This window comes from Prionailurus viverrinus, chromosome E1 (assembly GCF_022837055.1).
Source record: "Prionailurus viverrinus isolate Anna chromosome E1, UM_Priviv_1.0, whole genome shotgun sequence".
NCBI classification, from domain to species: Eukaryota; Metazoa; Chordata; class Mammalia; order Carnivora; family Felidae; genus Prionailurus; species Prionailurus viverrinus.
This window is the reverse complement of record NC_062574.1, coordinates 50,705,269-50,721,825: the sequence shown is the minus strand read 5'-3', so window position 1 is coordinate 50,721,825 and position 16,557 is coordinate 50,705,269. Positions and strand designations below refer to the sequence as shown.

The window sequence follows — 16,557 nt, the reverse complement described above, 5'->3', positions numbered from 1 at the left end:
TTTTCTCCTTCCCCTTCCCCGCCCCCTTCCTTTAAGATACACGTCATATAAATGTAACCATCTTAACCATGTGCGAGCGGGCAGCTCAGGGGCGTCAGGCACATGCACACCGTCGTGCAGTCATCCACCATCCGCCTCCAGAACCTTCTTCCCAAACCAAAGCTCCGTCCCTGTTGAACACTGACTTCCGATCCGCCTCCCCCAGCGCCCGACACCCACCCTTCTTTCCGTCTCTGTGAATTTGACTCTCCTGGGGACCCCATATGAATGGAATCCTACAGGCCTGGCCCTGTGGGGACTGGCTGACATCACGCGATGTCGTGTCCTCAAGGTCCATGCGTGTTATAGCAGATGTCAGGGGGTCAGGATTCAGTCTTCCTTTTCAAGACTGAATAATATCCCACTGTGTGGATGGACCACATTTTTTTGTTAGCCATGCATCCAGTTGTCTGAGACCGTGCCTTCAAATCTTCGGGGTAACCTGTTGTTTTGTTTTGTGTTTTAATATTTATTTTTGAGAGAGACAGGGAGAGAGAGAGAGGGAGGGAGAGCGTGAGCAGGGAGGTGCAGAGATCTGAAGCGGGCTCCAGGCTCTGCGCTGACAGCAGGGAGCCCCGATGCCGGGCTCCGACTCATGAGCCAGAGATCACAACCTGAGCCGAAGTCAGGTTCGCCTCCAGGCGCCCCGTGGGGCAACCCGGTTTTAAAATCAGTGCGGGGGCTCTCTGAGGATGCCTGGCCAGCCCTTCCTGCTGTCTTCTTACTTTTTCCCCCCGCATGCCCGGCACCAGCTCAGGCTCCTCCCACCACCCAAAGACCACCCAAGACCAGCCCGCAGGTACCCTCATCCCCCGCCCTGGGGGATGCTCCTGGCACCTTCTGCTTCTCCCGGAGCCGGAGCACGGTCCGTGCTGTGTCACAGCCCCTGTCTGCGGCTTTGCTCCCCTGCGAGGTCCCCGTCCTCCCGGTGGGCGGGGGACCAGCCTCCTCTGGTCTTCCTGGAGTGCAGGTGACTAAGGCAGAGAAGAACCATTGATTCTGCTGTAGTGAGTCAGCTTGAATAAAAAATCAAGGGCTGTCCTTTTTCAATTCTGCCTGAGCCATTCTCCCAAAATGCTGTGTGTGTGCAGGTGCCCTTTAACCGTATGTAAGCACGTGGACGGGGATGGCTTCTGGGAGGGGGGGTACCCGGGCAGGGTGGGGAGGGGTCGGGAAGGGCACGTCCACAGCTGGTCCTGCCCTGTCTTTAAGATTCTGAACCACAAAAGTGAACCGATTTATTACTTGCAAATTTTAAGCAGTAAGAGAATCACAAGGAGTGTCTTTTCACGTGTGACGATTTGCTACGTGACATCATTTCCATTCCCACACTCGGGAGGGAAGGTCAACTCCACGAAGTGAGAGCAAACGAGTTTCCGTTTCCAGGGCACCGCGGCTGTCACAGGAGGACCCACCGCTAGGCTCGGGGCCCCGAGAACACCCCCGTGACACAGCCGACTCCTTCCCGTGTCTGCTGCCTCGTTCTCCACCGGAACAAAGCTCCACACGGTGGGGACCACACCGAGCCGTCCCCAGAACAGGGCAGGGCTGGGGACTTACCGTTGAATTAAAGGATGTTTTCTGAGGTCATTGCTTGATGTAAGACCCTTTGCTCAGAAAAGTATAAGAGGACCCAGGCCAGGGGAGAATGGGCACACAGTGACTTGTTTCAACGTTGATTTATTTTTGGGACAGAGAGAGACAGAGCATGAACGGGGAAGGGGCAGAGAGAGAGGGAGACACAGAATCGGAAACAGGCTCCAGGCTCCGAGCCATCAGCCCAGAGCCCGACGCGGGGCTCGAACTCACGCGAGATCACTCGAGATCTCACGAGATCGTGAACTCACGGACCGCGAGATCGTGACCTGGCGGAAGTCGGACGCTTAACCGACTGCGCCACCCAGGCGCCCCCACAGTGACTTGTTTCTACACCAGCACCTCATTACTTCCCATGGCTGAGCAACGGTCCGTTGTGTGGAGGGACCCATTCCGTTGACGGACCTTTGTATCATTTCCCCTCTAGGGCTATTGTTTTTTTCAACTTTTCTTTTCTCTTTATTTTTTATTTTATTTATTCAAAAAATTATTTTTTACATTTATTTATTTTTTGAGAGACATAGAGAGGCAGAGCACAAGTTGGGGAGGGGCAGAGAGAGAAGGAGACACCGAATCCGAAGCAGGCTCCAGGCTCTGAGCTGACAGCACAGAGCCCGACGCGGGGCTGGAACCCACGAACCGTGAGATCATGACCTGAGCTGAAGTCGGACGCTCAAACGACTGAGCCCCCCAGGCGTCTCAGGATTCCAAGTGTTTTTATTTTTTTTTTATTTTTAAATTTTTTTTTCAACGTTTATTTATTTTTGGGACAGAGAGAGACAGAGCATGAACGGGGGAGGGGCAGAGAGAGAGGGAGACACAGAATCGGAAACAGGCTCCAGGCTCCGAGCTGGCAGGACAGAGCCCGACGCGGGGCTCGAACTCATGGACCGCGAGATCGTGACCTGGCTGAAGTCAGACACTTAACCGACTGAGCCACCTAGGCGCCCTCCCCCCCTCCCCCGATGTTTTTAAATGTGTATTTATTTTTGAGACAGAGAGAGAGACAGATCATGAGCAGGGGAGGGACACAGAGAGAGAGAGGGAGACACAATCCAAAGCAGGCTCCAGGCTCTGAGCTGTCAGCACAGAGCCCTATGCGGGACTTGAACCCAGGAATGGTGAGATCATGACCCGAGCCGAAGTCAGATGTTTAACTGACTGAGCCACCCGGGCACCCCAATTTATTTTTATTTTTTTTTAACGTGTTTTTTTTTTTTTAATTTATTTTTGGGACAGAGAGAGACAGAGCATGAACGGGCGAGGGGCAGAGAGAGGGAGACACAGAATCGGAAACAGGCTCCAGGCTCTGAGCCATCAGCCCAGAGCCCGACGCGGGGCTCGAACTCACGGACCGCGAGATCGTGACCTGGCTGAAGTCGGGCGCTTAACCGACTGCGCCACTCAGGCGCCCCTCCAAGTGTTTTTAAATACTCTGGGTTCTAGTCCCTTATCAGCTACGTGATTGGCAAATATTGTCTCCTATCCTGCGGGTTGGTTGTCTTTCCACTTTCTTGATAGTTTCCTTTGAAGCATGAACGCTTTTCATTTTTATGAAGTCCGAATTACCTACTTTTTCTCTGGTTGCTGGTGCTTTCCATGTCATAATGAAGAAATCACGATGTGATCCAAGGTCATGAGGATCGATGCCTGTCTTCTAAGAGTTTGAAGTTGTACGTCTTCCATTTAGGTCTTTGGTCCATTTTGAGTTAATTTTTATGAACGGTGTGAGGTCAGGGTCCAGTTGAATTCTTTGGCGCATAGATATCCCGTGGTCCCAACACCGTTTGTTTAAAACAAAAACAAAACCAAAAAAATACTCTTTTCCTCCGCTGAAGGAGGAAATCGCTTTGACCCTTGTTGGAAACCAGTTGACCGTCACTGTATGCGTACCATTTCTGGACTCTCCATTTGAGCCCATTAATCGATAGGTCTGTCCGTATGGCAGCACCACGTAGCCTTGACAAGCGTAGCTTTGTGGTAAGTTTTTTTTTTTTTTTAATGTCTTTTTATTTATTTTTGAGACAGAGAGAGACAGAGCGTGAGCAGGGGAGGGGCAGAGAGAGAGGGAGACACAGAATCCGAAGCGGGCTCCAGGCTGTGAGTAGTAAGGGTTTAAACTGGGACATGCGAGCCCTCCGTCCAGCTCTTTCCCTCTCCCCCAGTATTGTTTTGGCTGTTAGGACCATGTTAGGATCAGCTTGTGGGCAGCTGCAGAAAAGCAAGTGGGATTTCAGTAGGGACTGGGTTGAATCTATGGATCAGTCTGGAGAATGTCGCCTTCTTAACCGTACTCGGTCTTCTGGCCCGTGGATGCAGGATCACTTTCCGTTTGATTTGTTTCAACAACGTTTTTGTCGTTTTTAGGGGACAAGGCTTGTACTTCTTGTACGTGTGTGTTGTAAAAGGGATTGTTTTCTCAATTTCATCTTAGACTGTTGATTGCTGTTGCATGGAAATGCAATTAATTGGGGCGCCTGGGTGGCTCAGTCTGTTGAGTGTCCCGCTCTTGATCTCGGCTCGGGTCACGATCTCACGGTTTGTGAGATCGAGCCCCGCGTCGGGCTCCGTGACGACAGCATGGTATTCTCTCTCTCCCTCTCTCTCTGCCCCTACCCCCGTTGCTCGCTGTCATTCTCTCTCTCTCTCTCTCAAAATAAATGAACATTTAAAAAAGAAATACAATTACTATTGGCTTATCGATCTTCTATCCTGCAACTCTGTCGAATTCATGCAGTCGTTCTAGTAGGTTTTGCTGGGGGGCGGGGGTTGAATTCCTACAGAGAGTGTACGTGCAAGATCGTGTCATCTGTGAAGAGAGTTTTACTTCTTTCCTTCCAATCTGGATGCCTTTTATCTTTCTTGCCTAATTGCCCTGAGTCGAACCTCTACTGCAACGTTGAATAGACACGAAGAGAGCGGACATCCTGTCTTGTTTCTGATCTTGGGGGAAAGCTTTCAGTCTTTCATCGTTGAGTGTAATGTTGCCTGTGGGTTTTTCATAGATGCCCTTTATCAGTTTGAGGAAGTTCCCTTCTGTTTTTAGTTTGTTAAGTGTTTTCATCATGAAAAGGTGTTGGATTTCTGTCAGATGTTTTTTCTGCAGCTAGTGAGATCATGTGGGTTTTGTCCTTTATTCTGTTAATCTGCGTGTTGTACTGATTGCTGTTCATAGGTTGAACCACCTTCGCATTCCTGGCATAAATCCCACTTGGTCATGGTGTATAATCCTTTTTGTATGTTGTTGGATTTGGTTTGCTAGTATTTTGTTGAGGAGATTGTGTCTGTATTCATGAGGGGCGTTCGTAAGGGCCCAGAATTTTATGTTCTTGGGATGTCTTTGTCTGGTTTGATCGCGAGCATGTGACTTTGTGCAAAGTCAAAGACAAAACACGCACAAGAGAAGGCTAAACTTCTAAGGATTTCCCAAGAAATAAAGGAAAGTCAGCATATATTGCCTACCTGCCTCACGTCCGACACTCTCCTTGGTGGCTTCTCCAAGGATCAGGAGGAAGCGGCTCGGAAAAAATGGTACCTAAGCTGGGCCTTGGAGAGTGAAAAGAGCAGACACGGGGAGGTACAGCAGACAGCCCTGAGGGAGGGGCCCGAGAGAGCAAACGGCCGGAGAGGAGATCTTCCGGAGTGGAGAGGAAGAGTTGTGCAGTGTGCCTAGGACACAACGGGGGCCTGCGAAGGGCTACACGGGGCTGAATAATGCCCCCGAATTCGTGTACTCCGGGAACCTCAGAATGTGATCTCTTTGGACATCAGGTCTTTGCAGATGGGCTTTGTTAAGATGAGGTCCTTCTGGATTCGGGTGGGCCCTAATCCAATGGCCGGTGTCCTTATGAGAAGAGATGACAGAGACACAGAGAGCACCATATGGGGGAGGAAGGCCATGCGATGGTGACGGCAGGGATTGGGGTGCGAGGGAGCGGGGCCCTGCTGCCCTTGATCTCAGACTCCGGGCCTCCAGAGCTGTGAGGGACAAACTGCTGTGGCTCTAAGCCTTGCAAGCGCGGTGACTTCTGGTAGCAGCCGTAGGAGACCCATGCCAGATGATGCAATGTCACACGCCGGGCTAAGGACTGGGGCTTTCCTGCCAGGCAGAACCTGCCGGGCTGACCGCTCCGGGCCAGGAGCCTGGGGCAGGGGGGACGGGTAGACCGCGTTTAGGGGCATCCTTTACCGGCTATTTTTAAAAACAGACTTCCACTTTCCTCTGTATCTTCCTCTTTGTTCTTTTAAACTGTTGCGACTCCTGTTGGGAGTCACAAGCCGTAGGCGTGGGAAGCTTGAGATTCGGTTGCGTCAGCCACACCGGCCATCCGTCTCCACCCTGCCGTGTACCGTCTGTGCGATGTGGGGACGTCATTCATGGCCTCAGTCTCCTTAGCTATAAAATGGGGTTAATAGTACCTCCCTCGGGGCGTCTGTGGGGGTGCAGTCAGTTAAGCATCCAACTCTCGATTTCTGCTCAGGTCACCATCTCACGGTTCGTGGGGTCAAGCCCCGTGTCAGGTTCTGTGCTGATGGTGTGAAGCCTGCTTGGGATTCTCTCCCTCTCTCTCTCTCTCTGTCCCTCCCCCACTCTCTCTCTCTTTCTTTCTCTCTCTCAAAATAAATAAATAAACATTAAAAAAAAAGAACATCTCCCTCGATAAGCAGAGCTCCTGGCACACAGGAAGCCACAGCTAGATGGTAACCATGATGATGCTGAGTTGTTTATACCTGACCTTCTTTCTTTTTTTTTTTTTTTTTAATTTTTGAAATTACCCTTATTGGTTTTCTGTATAAAAACCATTATAGGCTTCTTGTTAAAAAAAAAAAAGCGGGGCGCCTGGGTGGCGCAGTCGGTTAAGCGTCCGACTTCAGCCAGGTCACGATCTCGCGGTCCGTGAGTTCGAGCCCCGCGTCAGGCTCTGGGCTGATGGCTCAGAGCCTGGAGCCTGTTTCCGATTCTGTGTCTCCCTCTCTCTCTGCCCCGCCCCCCCCCCGTTCATGCTCTGTCCCTCTCTGTCCCAAAAAATAAATTAAAAAAAAAAACATTGAAAAAAAATTAAAAAAAAAAAAGATATGCATATACAAGTTTAGCTTATTGTTTTTGATTATCAACATGATTCATTATTACTTTGAGAAAATTTACAAAATTAAAAACAAGATGAAGAACCTATAATCATGCCATCTGGACATGATCATTATTATAATTTGGGGGCTGTTTTCTACTTCTGTGATATATTTATACAGCTATAAGGTATCTATAAATATACATTATATGTAAAGCCATATCGATATCATATCCTACTCTCTTCATTTCACGTAACAGTGTGAGCAGTTTTTTGTTCTTTAAATACTTTTGTAAAATGTTTTATAATAGCTTCATGGCATTGTATCATATAAATGGGCCATGATATATTAAAATATTCTCCTCTTAGAAATTCAGTAACAGGGGCGCCTGGGTGGCTCAGTCGGTTAAGCGTCCGATTTGGGCTTAGGTCATGATCTCACAATTCATGAGTTCGAGCCCCGCGTCGGGCTCTGGGCTGACAGCTCGGAGCCTGGAGCCTGCTTCGGATTCTGTGCCTCCCTCTCTCTCTGCCCCTCCCCCACTCACACTCTGTCTCCTTCTCTCTCTCTCAAGAATAAATAAACATAAAAAAATTTTTTTTAAATATTGGTGGATTTTTTTTTACTTTATTGAGGTATAATATGTGTATGTTAAATTGCATATATTTGAAGTGTATAGTTGCTGAATTTTCACACACACACACACACACACACACACACACACACACACCAGTAAGGCGATCACCACAATCATGTTAATGAGCATATCCATCACCTCCAAATTTCCTTTGTGTCCCTTTGTAATCCACCCCTTCCTCCAGCCCCTGCCCCCTAAATGACTTTTCTGCTTTCTGTCACTATAGATTAGTTTGCATCTCCTAGAATTTTCTATAAATGGAACCATGCAGTATGTACTCTTTCTTCTGTCCAGCTTCTTTCACTCAGCATGGCGATTTCACGATGTACCCAGACTTCTGTGTGAATGAGTCAAGAGTTCATTCACTTCTGTTGCCGAGTCCTGCTCCATTGTGTGCATAAACCACCACGATGTGTTTATCCATTCACCTGCTTATTACCCCCTCACCCGCTGGGTTGTTCTCCGTTCTCAGCTGCTCTCCACCTTTATGCAGAACTCTTGTGCGCGGACGTAGGTTTTTACGTCTTTTGATAAACACTTGGGAGTGGGATGGCCAGGTCATGCGGTGAGTGGGTGCTTAACTTTTTAAGCAACTGCCAGACTGTTTTCCAAAGTGGTTGCCCCGTGTTGCCCTCCCACCAGCTGTGTGTGTGAGAGTTCCGGGTGCTTGCTGTCCTCATCAGCACTTGGTAGGGTCACAGTCAGGCTTTTCAATTCTAACGTGTGTGGGGGAGTATCTCATGGTGGTTTTAATTTACATCTCCCTGATTACTATTGTCGCTGGGTATCTTTTCATATAACCTTTTGAGTCCCGTTTTTTCCCCTTGATATGTTTGTGATGCACCCATGTTGTTATGTGTATCACGGTTTGTTCCTTTTTATCGCCGAGTGGTATTCCATTGTCCATTCCAGTGGACACACTTCTTTATCCACTGACCAGTTGAAAGACCCAGCTGCTGGCTCTTGGTTTTGTGGTTATGAATAAAAATGCTATCGGCACGCACACACAGATTTTTATGCGAGCATTTTTCATTTCCCTCGGGTAAGTACCGAGCAGTGGGATTGCTGGGTCATGTGGTAAGGGCGTGTTCCCAAAGTGGATTCTCACTTTGCATTCCCGCCAAGCCACACGTGAGTCTGGCTGCTGTGGTTCCCGCCGGCAGTCCAGACTGCCAGTGTACGCTTGTGTGGTAGTGTTCCTCATAGGTGTGTGCTGTGCCGTTGTATCGCTTTGTGGTTTCCGTTTCTGTTTCTCTCCCGACCAACCATGTCGAGCACCTTTTCATATGCGTACTTGCCCCCTTTTTGTGGTGAAGCGCCTTTTCAGATCTTTTGCCGGTTTTTAAATTGCGTTTGTTTTCTCCTTACTGACTTTTGAAGTTTCTTTATACGTTCTGGATATAGATCGTTTATCAGAGAAGTGTTCTACGTGTATCTTTTCTCAGTCTGTGGCTTGTCTTTTTAATTAGCAGTGTCTTTCAAAGAGCAGAAATTTGTCATTTTAATAAAGTCCTGTGTATCAATTTTTTTCTTTTATGGATCGTGCCTCGGTGTCATAGCTAAGAAATCTACGTCTGACAGTATTATTGAGTTTTAAGAATGTCTCCTACAGGGAGGGGCACCTGGGTGGCTCAGTCAGTTGAGCCTCCCACTCTTGCTTTTGGCTCAAGTCATGATCTCGTGGTTTGTGGGTTCAAGTCCTGCATCAGGCTCTGTGCTGACAGCACGGAGCCTGCTTGGGATTCTCTGTCTCCCACATTCTCTCTTCTTCTCCCGCACACATGGTCTCTGTCTCGAAATGAATAAATAAACTTAAAAAAAAAAAAAAGAGTGCCTCATACATATTCTGAGTAATCTTTTATTGGATATATGTGTTGTGAATATTTTCTCCAGGCTGTGGCTTGCATGTCTATGTTATTTAACAATGAATTTTGAAAAGAGTTTTTAATTTTCCAGTTTATTAATTATTTCTGTGATTATGCATTTTGTATTCTAAGAAATCTTGGCCTATTCTAAGGTGGCTAAGACTTCTTTTACAGATTCTTCTAGTAGTTGTATAATTTTAGGCATCACATCCAGATCTGTGACCCATTTTGAGTTAATTTTTGTATACAGCATGAAAAAATAAGTGACGTTAATTCTTTTTCATATGGATATCCAGTTGATCTAACCCCGTTTGTGGAAGAGCGCTCCTTTCTCCATGGAACTTTCCTTGCGTCTTTGTCAATAATCAATTGATCATATTTCTCTACTTCTGAACTCTCCGTTCCGTACCATTGATGTGAAAGTCTATGTTTTCACCCTTGCCAGACTGCCTTGATTACTATGGGTTTATAATGAGTCTCAAAATCAGATAAGTCCTTCAACTCTCTACTTTTTTTTGTAATTGCTTTGGTTCTTCTAGGTGTTTTGCATTTCCATATGAATTTTAGAGGCAGCCTGACAATTCCTACCCCCCAAAAAGGTCCTCCTGGAATACTGATTGCGACTGTGTTGAATTTATAGATCAGTTTGGTAGGATTACCATCTGAACAATATTGACTGTTTCAGTCTATGGACATGGTGTATCTCTCCATTTATTTACATTTCCTTTAATTTCTTTCAGCAAGGTTTTGTGTTTTTCAGTATGGAGGTCTTGAATGTCATTGGTTTGATTTATTTCTAAATATTTTATGTAGAGATCTTTTTGAAGGGGGTCCTATAAATGGAATTTTTAATTTATTACATTTGTCAGTTGTCTGTTGTTAGTCTTTAAGAATACGATTAATTTCTTTTGTCTACATTAACCTCTTATCCTGTAATCTTGCTAAGCTCACTTATTAGTTCTATTAGAACTAATGTTTTGTAAATTTCATGGGATTTTTTTTGGGTAAATAACTGTATCATCTGCACACAGGGACAGTTTCACTTCTTCTTTTCTGATCTTTATGCACTTTGTTTCTTTTCTCATCTTATGGAGAGGCTAGAGCCTCCAGTGCTGTACTGAACAGAAGTGATGAAAACAGGCATACTAACCTTATCCTGATCATGGGGGAAGCAATTCAGTCTCTATCACTGAGTACAACATTAAGTGTAGAATGTTTCTAGGTGACCTTTAGCAACTTAAGGAAGTTCCCTTCTATTCCTATATTGCTGATGGCTTTTATCATGAATGAGTGTTGTATTTTTGTCAAATATTTTTTCTTTTTTTTTTTTATGTTTATTTTTGAGAGAGACACAGCATGAGTGGGGGAGGGGGAAAGAGAGGGAGACACAGAATTCCAAGCAGGCTCCAGGCTCTGAGCTGTCAGCACAGAGCCCAACGTGGGGCTCAAACCCACAAACCGTGCGATTATGACCTAGGTCGAAGTTGGACACTGAACCGACTGAGCCACCCAGGCGCCCCTGTCAAACACTTTTTCTGTATCTATTTATGTATGTGTTTTTTTGCGGCCATCGATCTTAGGATCGATATTTAAAAATGAAAATAAAGGGTCAAAATGTATAAACATTTTTAAGCTGTTTGCATCTTATTTCCACATTGCCAGAAAGAAAAGTTTGACGAGGATACAGTCCCCACCCTGTGGCTGTGCAAGGGTGTCCATTTTCCCAAACCCTTACCTACACTACATTTTATAGTTTTTTGCTTATTGCCAATTTCATGGACCTAGACCTCTCCCCAGAGTCCCTTGTTTCATTTCCATTTATTTCATTCTCTGGACACAGAAATGTCATTGTTTATTTGTATTTATTCTCTAGCGAATTGTTTTTTCTTGTTTTAACGGATGTTATTTTTTAGAGCAATTTTAGGTTCATTAAAAAAGTCAAGAGGAAGGCAGAGAGATTTCCCCTATACCTCTTGCTGTGACTCATGCACATCCTCCCTCATTATCAGCATCCCACACCAGAGGGTATGTTTGTTACAACTGATGAACCTCTATTGACACATCATTATCACTCCAAGTCCATAGTTGGTGTTGTACATCTGACGTGTTTTAACAAATGCGCAATGACATATATCTAACTTTATAGCCTCATACAGAGTACAGTTGACCCTTGAGCAATGTGGGGGTGAGGGGTGCCGACCCCCCCCCCCCACGCTCAAAATCCACATATAACTTTTGAGTCTCCAAAGACCTAATTACTAATAGCCTACTGCTGATCGGAAGCCTTACCAACGTCATAAGAAGTTGACTAACACATACTTCGGATGTTATATGTAGTATCCACTGTATTCTTACAAGAAAGTAAACTAGAGAAGAGAAGATGCGATTAAGAAAACCATAGGAAATGGCACCCAGATGGCTTAGTTGGTTAAGCATCTGACTCTTGATCCCGGCTCGGGTCACGATCTCACGGTTCGTGAGAGCGAGCTCCGCATCGTGCTCTGTGCTGACCCCGCGGAGCCTGCTTGGGATTCTCTCTGGCTCCCTCTCTCTCTGCCCCTCCCCTGCTAGCGCTCCCTCAAAATAAATAAACTTCAAAATTACACACAAAAAAAGAAAATCATAAGGAAGAGAAAGTGTGCTTACAGTACCACACAGTATCTATGGGGAAAAATCCAGACAAAGCGGACCCTGCAGTTCAAACCCGCGTTGTCCAAGGGTCATATGTAGTTTTACTGACCTAAAGATCGCCCGTGCCTATTTATCTGCCTGTTTATCCCTTCCCCCTCCCCTCAACCCCTGACAACCCTGATCCTCGAACTGTGGCCATAGTTGTGACTTTTCCAGAACGTCGTATCGTTAGCATCACACGGTCTGTGGCATTTCCAGACCGGCCTCTTTCACTTAGCAATGTGCATTTAAGGTTCCTCCGTGTCTCTTCATGGCTTGGTGGCTCATTTCTTTTTAGAGCTGAATAATGTTCCCTTGTCTGGATGGACTGAAGTCCGTTCATTCATCTACTGAAGGACATTGTGCTTCATTGTGTTGCTTCCAGGTTTTGGAAATTATGAGGGGCCACCAAAGGGAGGCATTATTTCCAGCCCCCTCCCCACCCCACCCCCACCGCTCCACATGCACACACACCGCCACAAACCCACACCCCCTTCCCAGCGCTGCCGCGGCCTGCTCACGCCGTGGGGCAGGCCGAGGCTTCCAGAAAACAGATCCAGGATGGAGACTCACTCGGGCAGAGTCATGGGTGGAAGATTCTCCGGCCACTGCCGTGGCCAGGAGACCTGATTCCCTGCAAGGGAAGGAGCCTGATTCCCTGCAGGGGAAGGAGCCCATTTCAAACCAGGAGACAGCCCCAGACAGAGGGTCGGCCTCATACCTTCCAGGGGCAGCTGGCCCCAGGGCAGAAAGCTGCTCGTGTCCTTTCACGGCTCTTGAGGGGGACATTATTTGCATTTATTAACTGATTAATCGATTAACTCCAGACACTGTGTTTGGGACTATGGCTGGGGTTCCAAGGGCTCAAACTAGAGCAAAGTTGATGGACAGCTTGGGTCCCCATGGCGTAGGGCCTGTGATAGCAGATGACTGGATGGTCACCTCAGCCACCTAGTGTGACATCTGTCTCCCCATCAAGACCGGCTGCCACAGGGTGATGACCATATCTTGGTGACTTCTGCTTCGCCAGCTGCCAGCACATCCTGGCACAGAACAGGAGGTCACTTAACACTCATGCCTGGGGGGTCACCTGGGGGGCTCAGTCGGTTGAGCATCTGACTTTTGGTTTCGGCTCAGGTCATGATCTCACAGTTTGTCGGATCGAGCCCTACGTCGGGCTCTGTGCTGACATCGTGGAACCTCTTGGGATTCTCTCTCTCTCTCTCTCTCTCTCTCTCTCTCTCCCTCGATTTCTGCCCCTGCCCCAATTGCTCTGTCTCTCTGTCTTTCAAAAGAAATAAACATTAAAAACACACACAAAAAAACAATTCTCATGCCTGGGATGAATCTGTAGGATGTCTGCGAACTTTGAAGCCGTGAGAAAAACAACGGTGAGGAAGTAAGATGTGGGGGAGATTGAAATAGGCCTGGTTTTTAGTTTTTATCTCTGTGCGTGGAGAGCAGCTCGGTTCCAAGAGTATTCTAATGTGCTCATACGATTGTTATGTGGGGTGTGTTGAAATTAAACGGACGGTTTATTTGGGCAATCCCTCCCCCAAATACTACGAATTAGAAATGTGTCATAGAAAGAGCCAGAAGACGCCAAGTAGCATCACCTCTGTGGACAAACAAAAAGGGGGTGTTTTCAAGTTGCTAAGTTTTGGGGCCATTCGTCACACGGCAGCAGATAACCGGTATTTATAGGAAGGGTCTCTTTTCAGAAAAACTGTAAGTAGGGAAGAGAAAACCTCCATAATGACTGAGTTGTGGTTCTCAAAGTCAAAGAGGCATTGGGGCCAGGTTTTAACATTTTTACAATATCCAAACTTCTCTCATCCATCCATCTATCGATCTATCATCTATTATTTATAGAAAGAGAGAGCACAAGCAGGAAAGGGGCAGAGAGAGAGAGAGAGAGAGAACGAGAATCCCAAGCAGGCACTGCACTGTCGGCACGGAGCCCGACATGGGGCTCCAACCCACGAACGGCGAGACCATGACCTGAGCCAAAGTCAAGAGCTGGACGCTCAACCAGCCGAGCCATCCGGGCGCCCCTAAAATATCTAAATCTTCTCTTGCTTTTCTTCATCCTGAGCTTTTTGAGTCAGCCGAAACAATAGGTTGATAGAACCCCAGTGGTAGGCTCCAAGTGTAGCGTCTGGAGTTAATCGATTAATCAATTAATAAGTGCTAATAATGCCCCCCTCAGGAGCCACGAAAGGGCGCGAGCAGCCTTCTGCCCAGAGGCCAGCTGCCCCTGGAGGCCAGCTGCCCCTGGAAGGTACGAGGCCGACCCTCTGTCTGGGGCTGTCTCCTGGTTTGAAATGGGCTCCTTCCCCTGCAGGGCATCAGGTCTCCTGGCCACGGCACTGGCCGGAGAATCTTCCACCCATGACTCTGCTCGAGTGAGTCTCCATCCTGGATCTGTTTTCTGGAAGCCTCGGCCTGCCCCACGGCATGCAGCAGCGCTGGGAAGGGGGTGTGGGTTTGTGGCGGTGTGTGTGCATGTGGAGCGGTGGGGGGGGGGGGGGGGGGCTGGGGAGGGGGCTGGAAATAATGCCACCCTCTGGCGGCCCCTCTCCAGCCGGGTTTGGAGGCGAGCCTGGGAAGCACGTGGAGCCCGGGATCTCCCAGCCGCGGGGGCCTCGTTGTTCAGTAAGCAGATTACGAGATGCTGCATCAGGTGCGTGGTGGGGGGCTGTCTTCAGACCTGACACTTGCCTTGTTTTGCAAACAATGATCGCATAGTGCAGCCCGGTCAGGGTCCACTCTGGAAGGCGGCGACTCCCTCAGCCTTTTTGGGTCTGCCGCGTGGCCACAGAGGTTCGGCTCGCCTACCCACCTTCCCATCCAGCTACTGATTTGTATCTGAATCTGTCCCCTGGGAGTGCCCAGGTGCCCCACAGAAATGGCGGGACCTGGCTCAGCCCAGTGTCCTCAGACAGGGAGGGCAGAAAAGCCGCCGGCTCCCGCACACCGGGGCCGACTGATGTTCTAGAAGCAGCAAAGGTTCTAAAAGGCCGGTCTTTTCTCTTTGAGGATGCCCCAAGTTCTGAGGGATTGTGCGTGAGCCACCCCTTGTGGCTTCGTGCAGAGAACTGGTGCCTTTTTGAGGAAGAGGCACCTCGGGATTAAGTGCCTCTGACACTTTTACGCTCTGGGCTGAAACAGGGAAGCTGGAGAAGGCCACTGCTGTCGCCTCTCTGTAGGATGCCGGGGTGGGGGCCCAGAACTGATGCTTGCTTTTACTCTGGTTACATTTTCGTGGGCTTTTGCTAGATGCTACTGTTAAATCTCCACAGATGGCACTTAGCCTGTGGTGTGGCGGAATCCACGTAATAAAATGCTTTGCAACTGGGGTTTTAAACAAATACATGAACTTAAAAAAAAAAAACCGTAATAAATGGGGTTGTGTTGCTGCACTTGGAGCTTAGAGGCCAGCAAGTATGGCGGTAAGGACCTGGCTCTCCAAGCTTGGGTCCAAAAACCAACTCTACCGCCTGCCAGCTGTGTGACCTTGGGCAAGCCCCTTAACCTCTCTGGGTCTCAGTTCCTCTTCTGTACAATGGGGGTAAAGGCCCCGCTCCTTTCAAAGGATTATTGCGAGGATTATATGTGATACGTGCCCACGCGAGGTGGTTAATACAGGACCAGGCCCATACCGAGTGTTTAATAAATGTGCATTATTTGTGTTATTGGTATTGATAATTTCCCTACTGAACCATAAACAGAACCAGTGTTTTATTTTTCCAGGAAAATGGTGAACCGGTAGAAACTCAAACAGAAGCCCCACCCCGTCCAAAGGGATCACGAGGCAGCAGGGGGCCCAGCACCAAGCCCTCTGCAGCCCTTGATCATATGCACAAAGGCCTGTTATTATCCTGACTTTGCAAATGTCCACACAAAGGCTCCAAGGGGCTTGGTGACCCCCCCCAAGGTCACACAGGGAAGGCTTGTGGGGGCGCTCATCTGTCATTAGGGCCACTCACTGCCTCTGTCCGTGTGGGATGCAATTTGATCAAAACCCGCCTTCCCTTCCACATGAAATGTAATTTCATGTGTGACTGTAATGGGACCCGTTCGTTCATTCGTTCGTCCGCTCGCTCGCTCGCTGGCTCACGGGTGTCTGTCTGTGTGCGTGTCTGAGCTGGGCCCGTGTGTAAGTGTGTCCCCCACGCCCTCCCTGCCCTGTCCCCGGGGCGGCGGGGACACAGAGCCGCGTGGCCCTCACGTGACCCGCTCCCCCAGCTCCCCCTGCGGCGCCGACACCCCCCTGCGGTTCCCCGACGGCCACGGCCTCCTGCAGACCCCGCGCTGGGACGAGCCCCAGAGGGCCTGCGCGCTGGAGCAGATCTGCGGCGTGTTCCGCGTGGACCTGGGGCACATGCGCTCCCTCCGTCTCTTCTTCAGGTGAGAGCCTGTCTCCGCGGCTTCCCGGAAGTTGGCTGGGGTTGCAGGGGGCCCAGCGGGCGGGGGCTTCGGGTCCAGTCGGGGCTTGGTTCCCGACATCACTGAGCCCGTGGGCAGGGGTGCCCGCTACGGTTGCCCCCAGGAACCGGGTCCGGGCAGCTTCCAGACTCTTCCATGCGCCCTCAGGGTCCCACCCCCTCCATCCCCCCAAGAGGCTTTGCAGCTCCGCCTGTGTGTGTGTGCAGGAAGGGGGCGTGGCTTTCTGGAGGAGGC

The 16,557-nt window shown here is 48.8% G+C and overlaps 1 protein-coding gene across 3 annotated transcripts in view; it reads left to right on the top strand.

Annotated features, from left to right (window-relative positions):
* Nucleotides 1–16,557, top strand: part of TBC1D16 (TBC1 domain family member 16) — a 78,065-nt gene that overhangs the window by 44,497 nt on the left and 17,011 nt on the right. For all 3 annotated transcript variants that reach the window (XM_047832860.1, XM_047832858.1, XM_047832859.1), the window contains exon 4: nucleotides 16,123–16,284. In XM_047832860.1, the coding sequence (XP_047688816.1) occupies nucleotides 16,123–16,284 (162 nt within the window). The remainder of the gene's footprint in view (nucleotides 1–16,122; nucleotides 16,285–16,557) is intronic.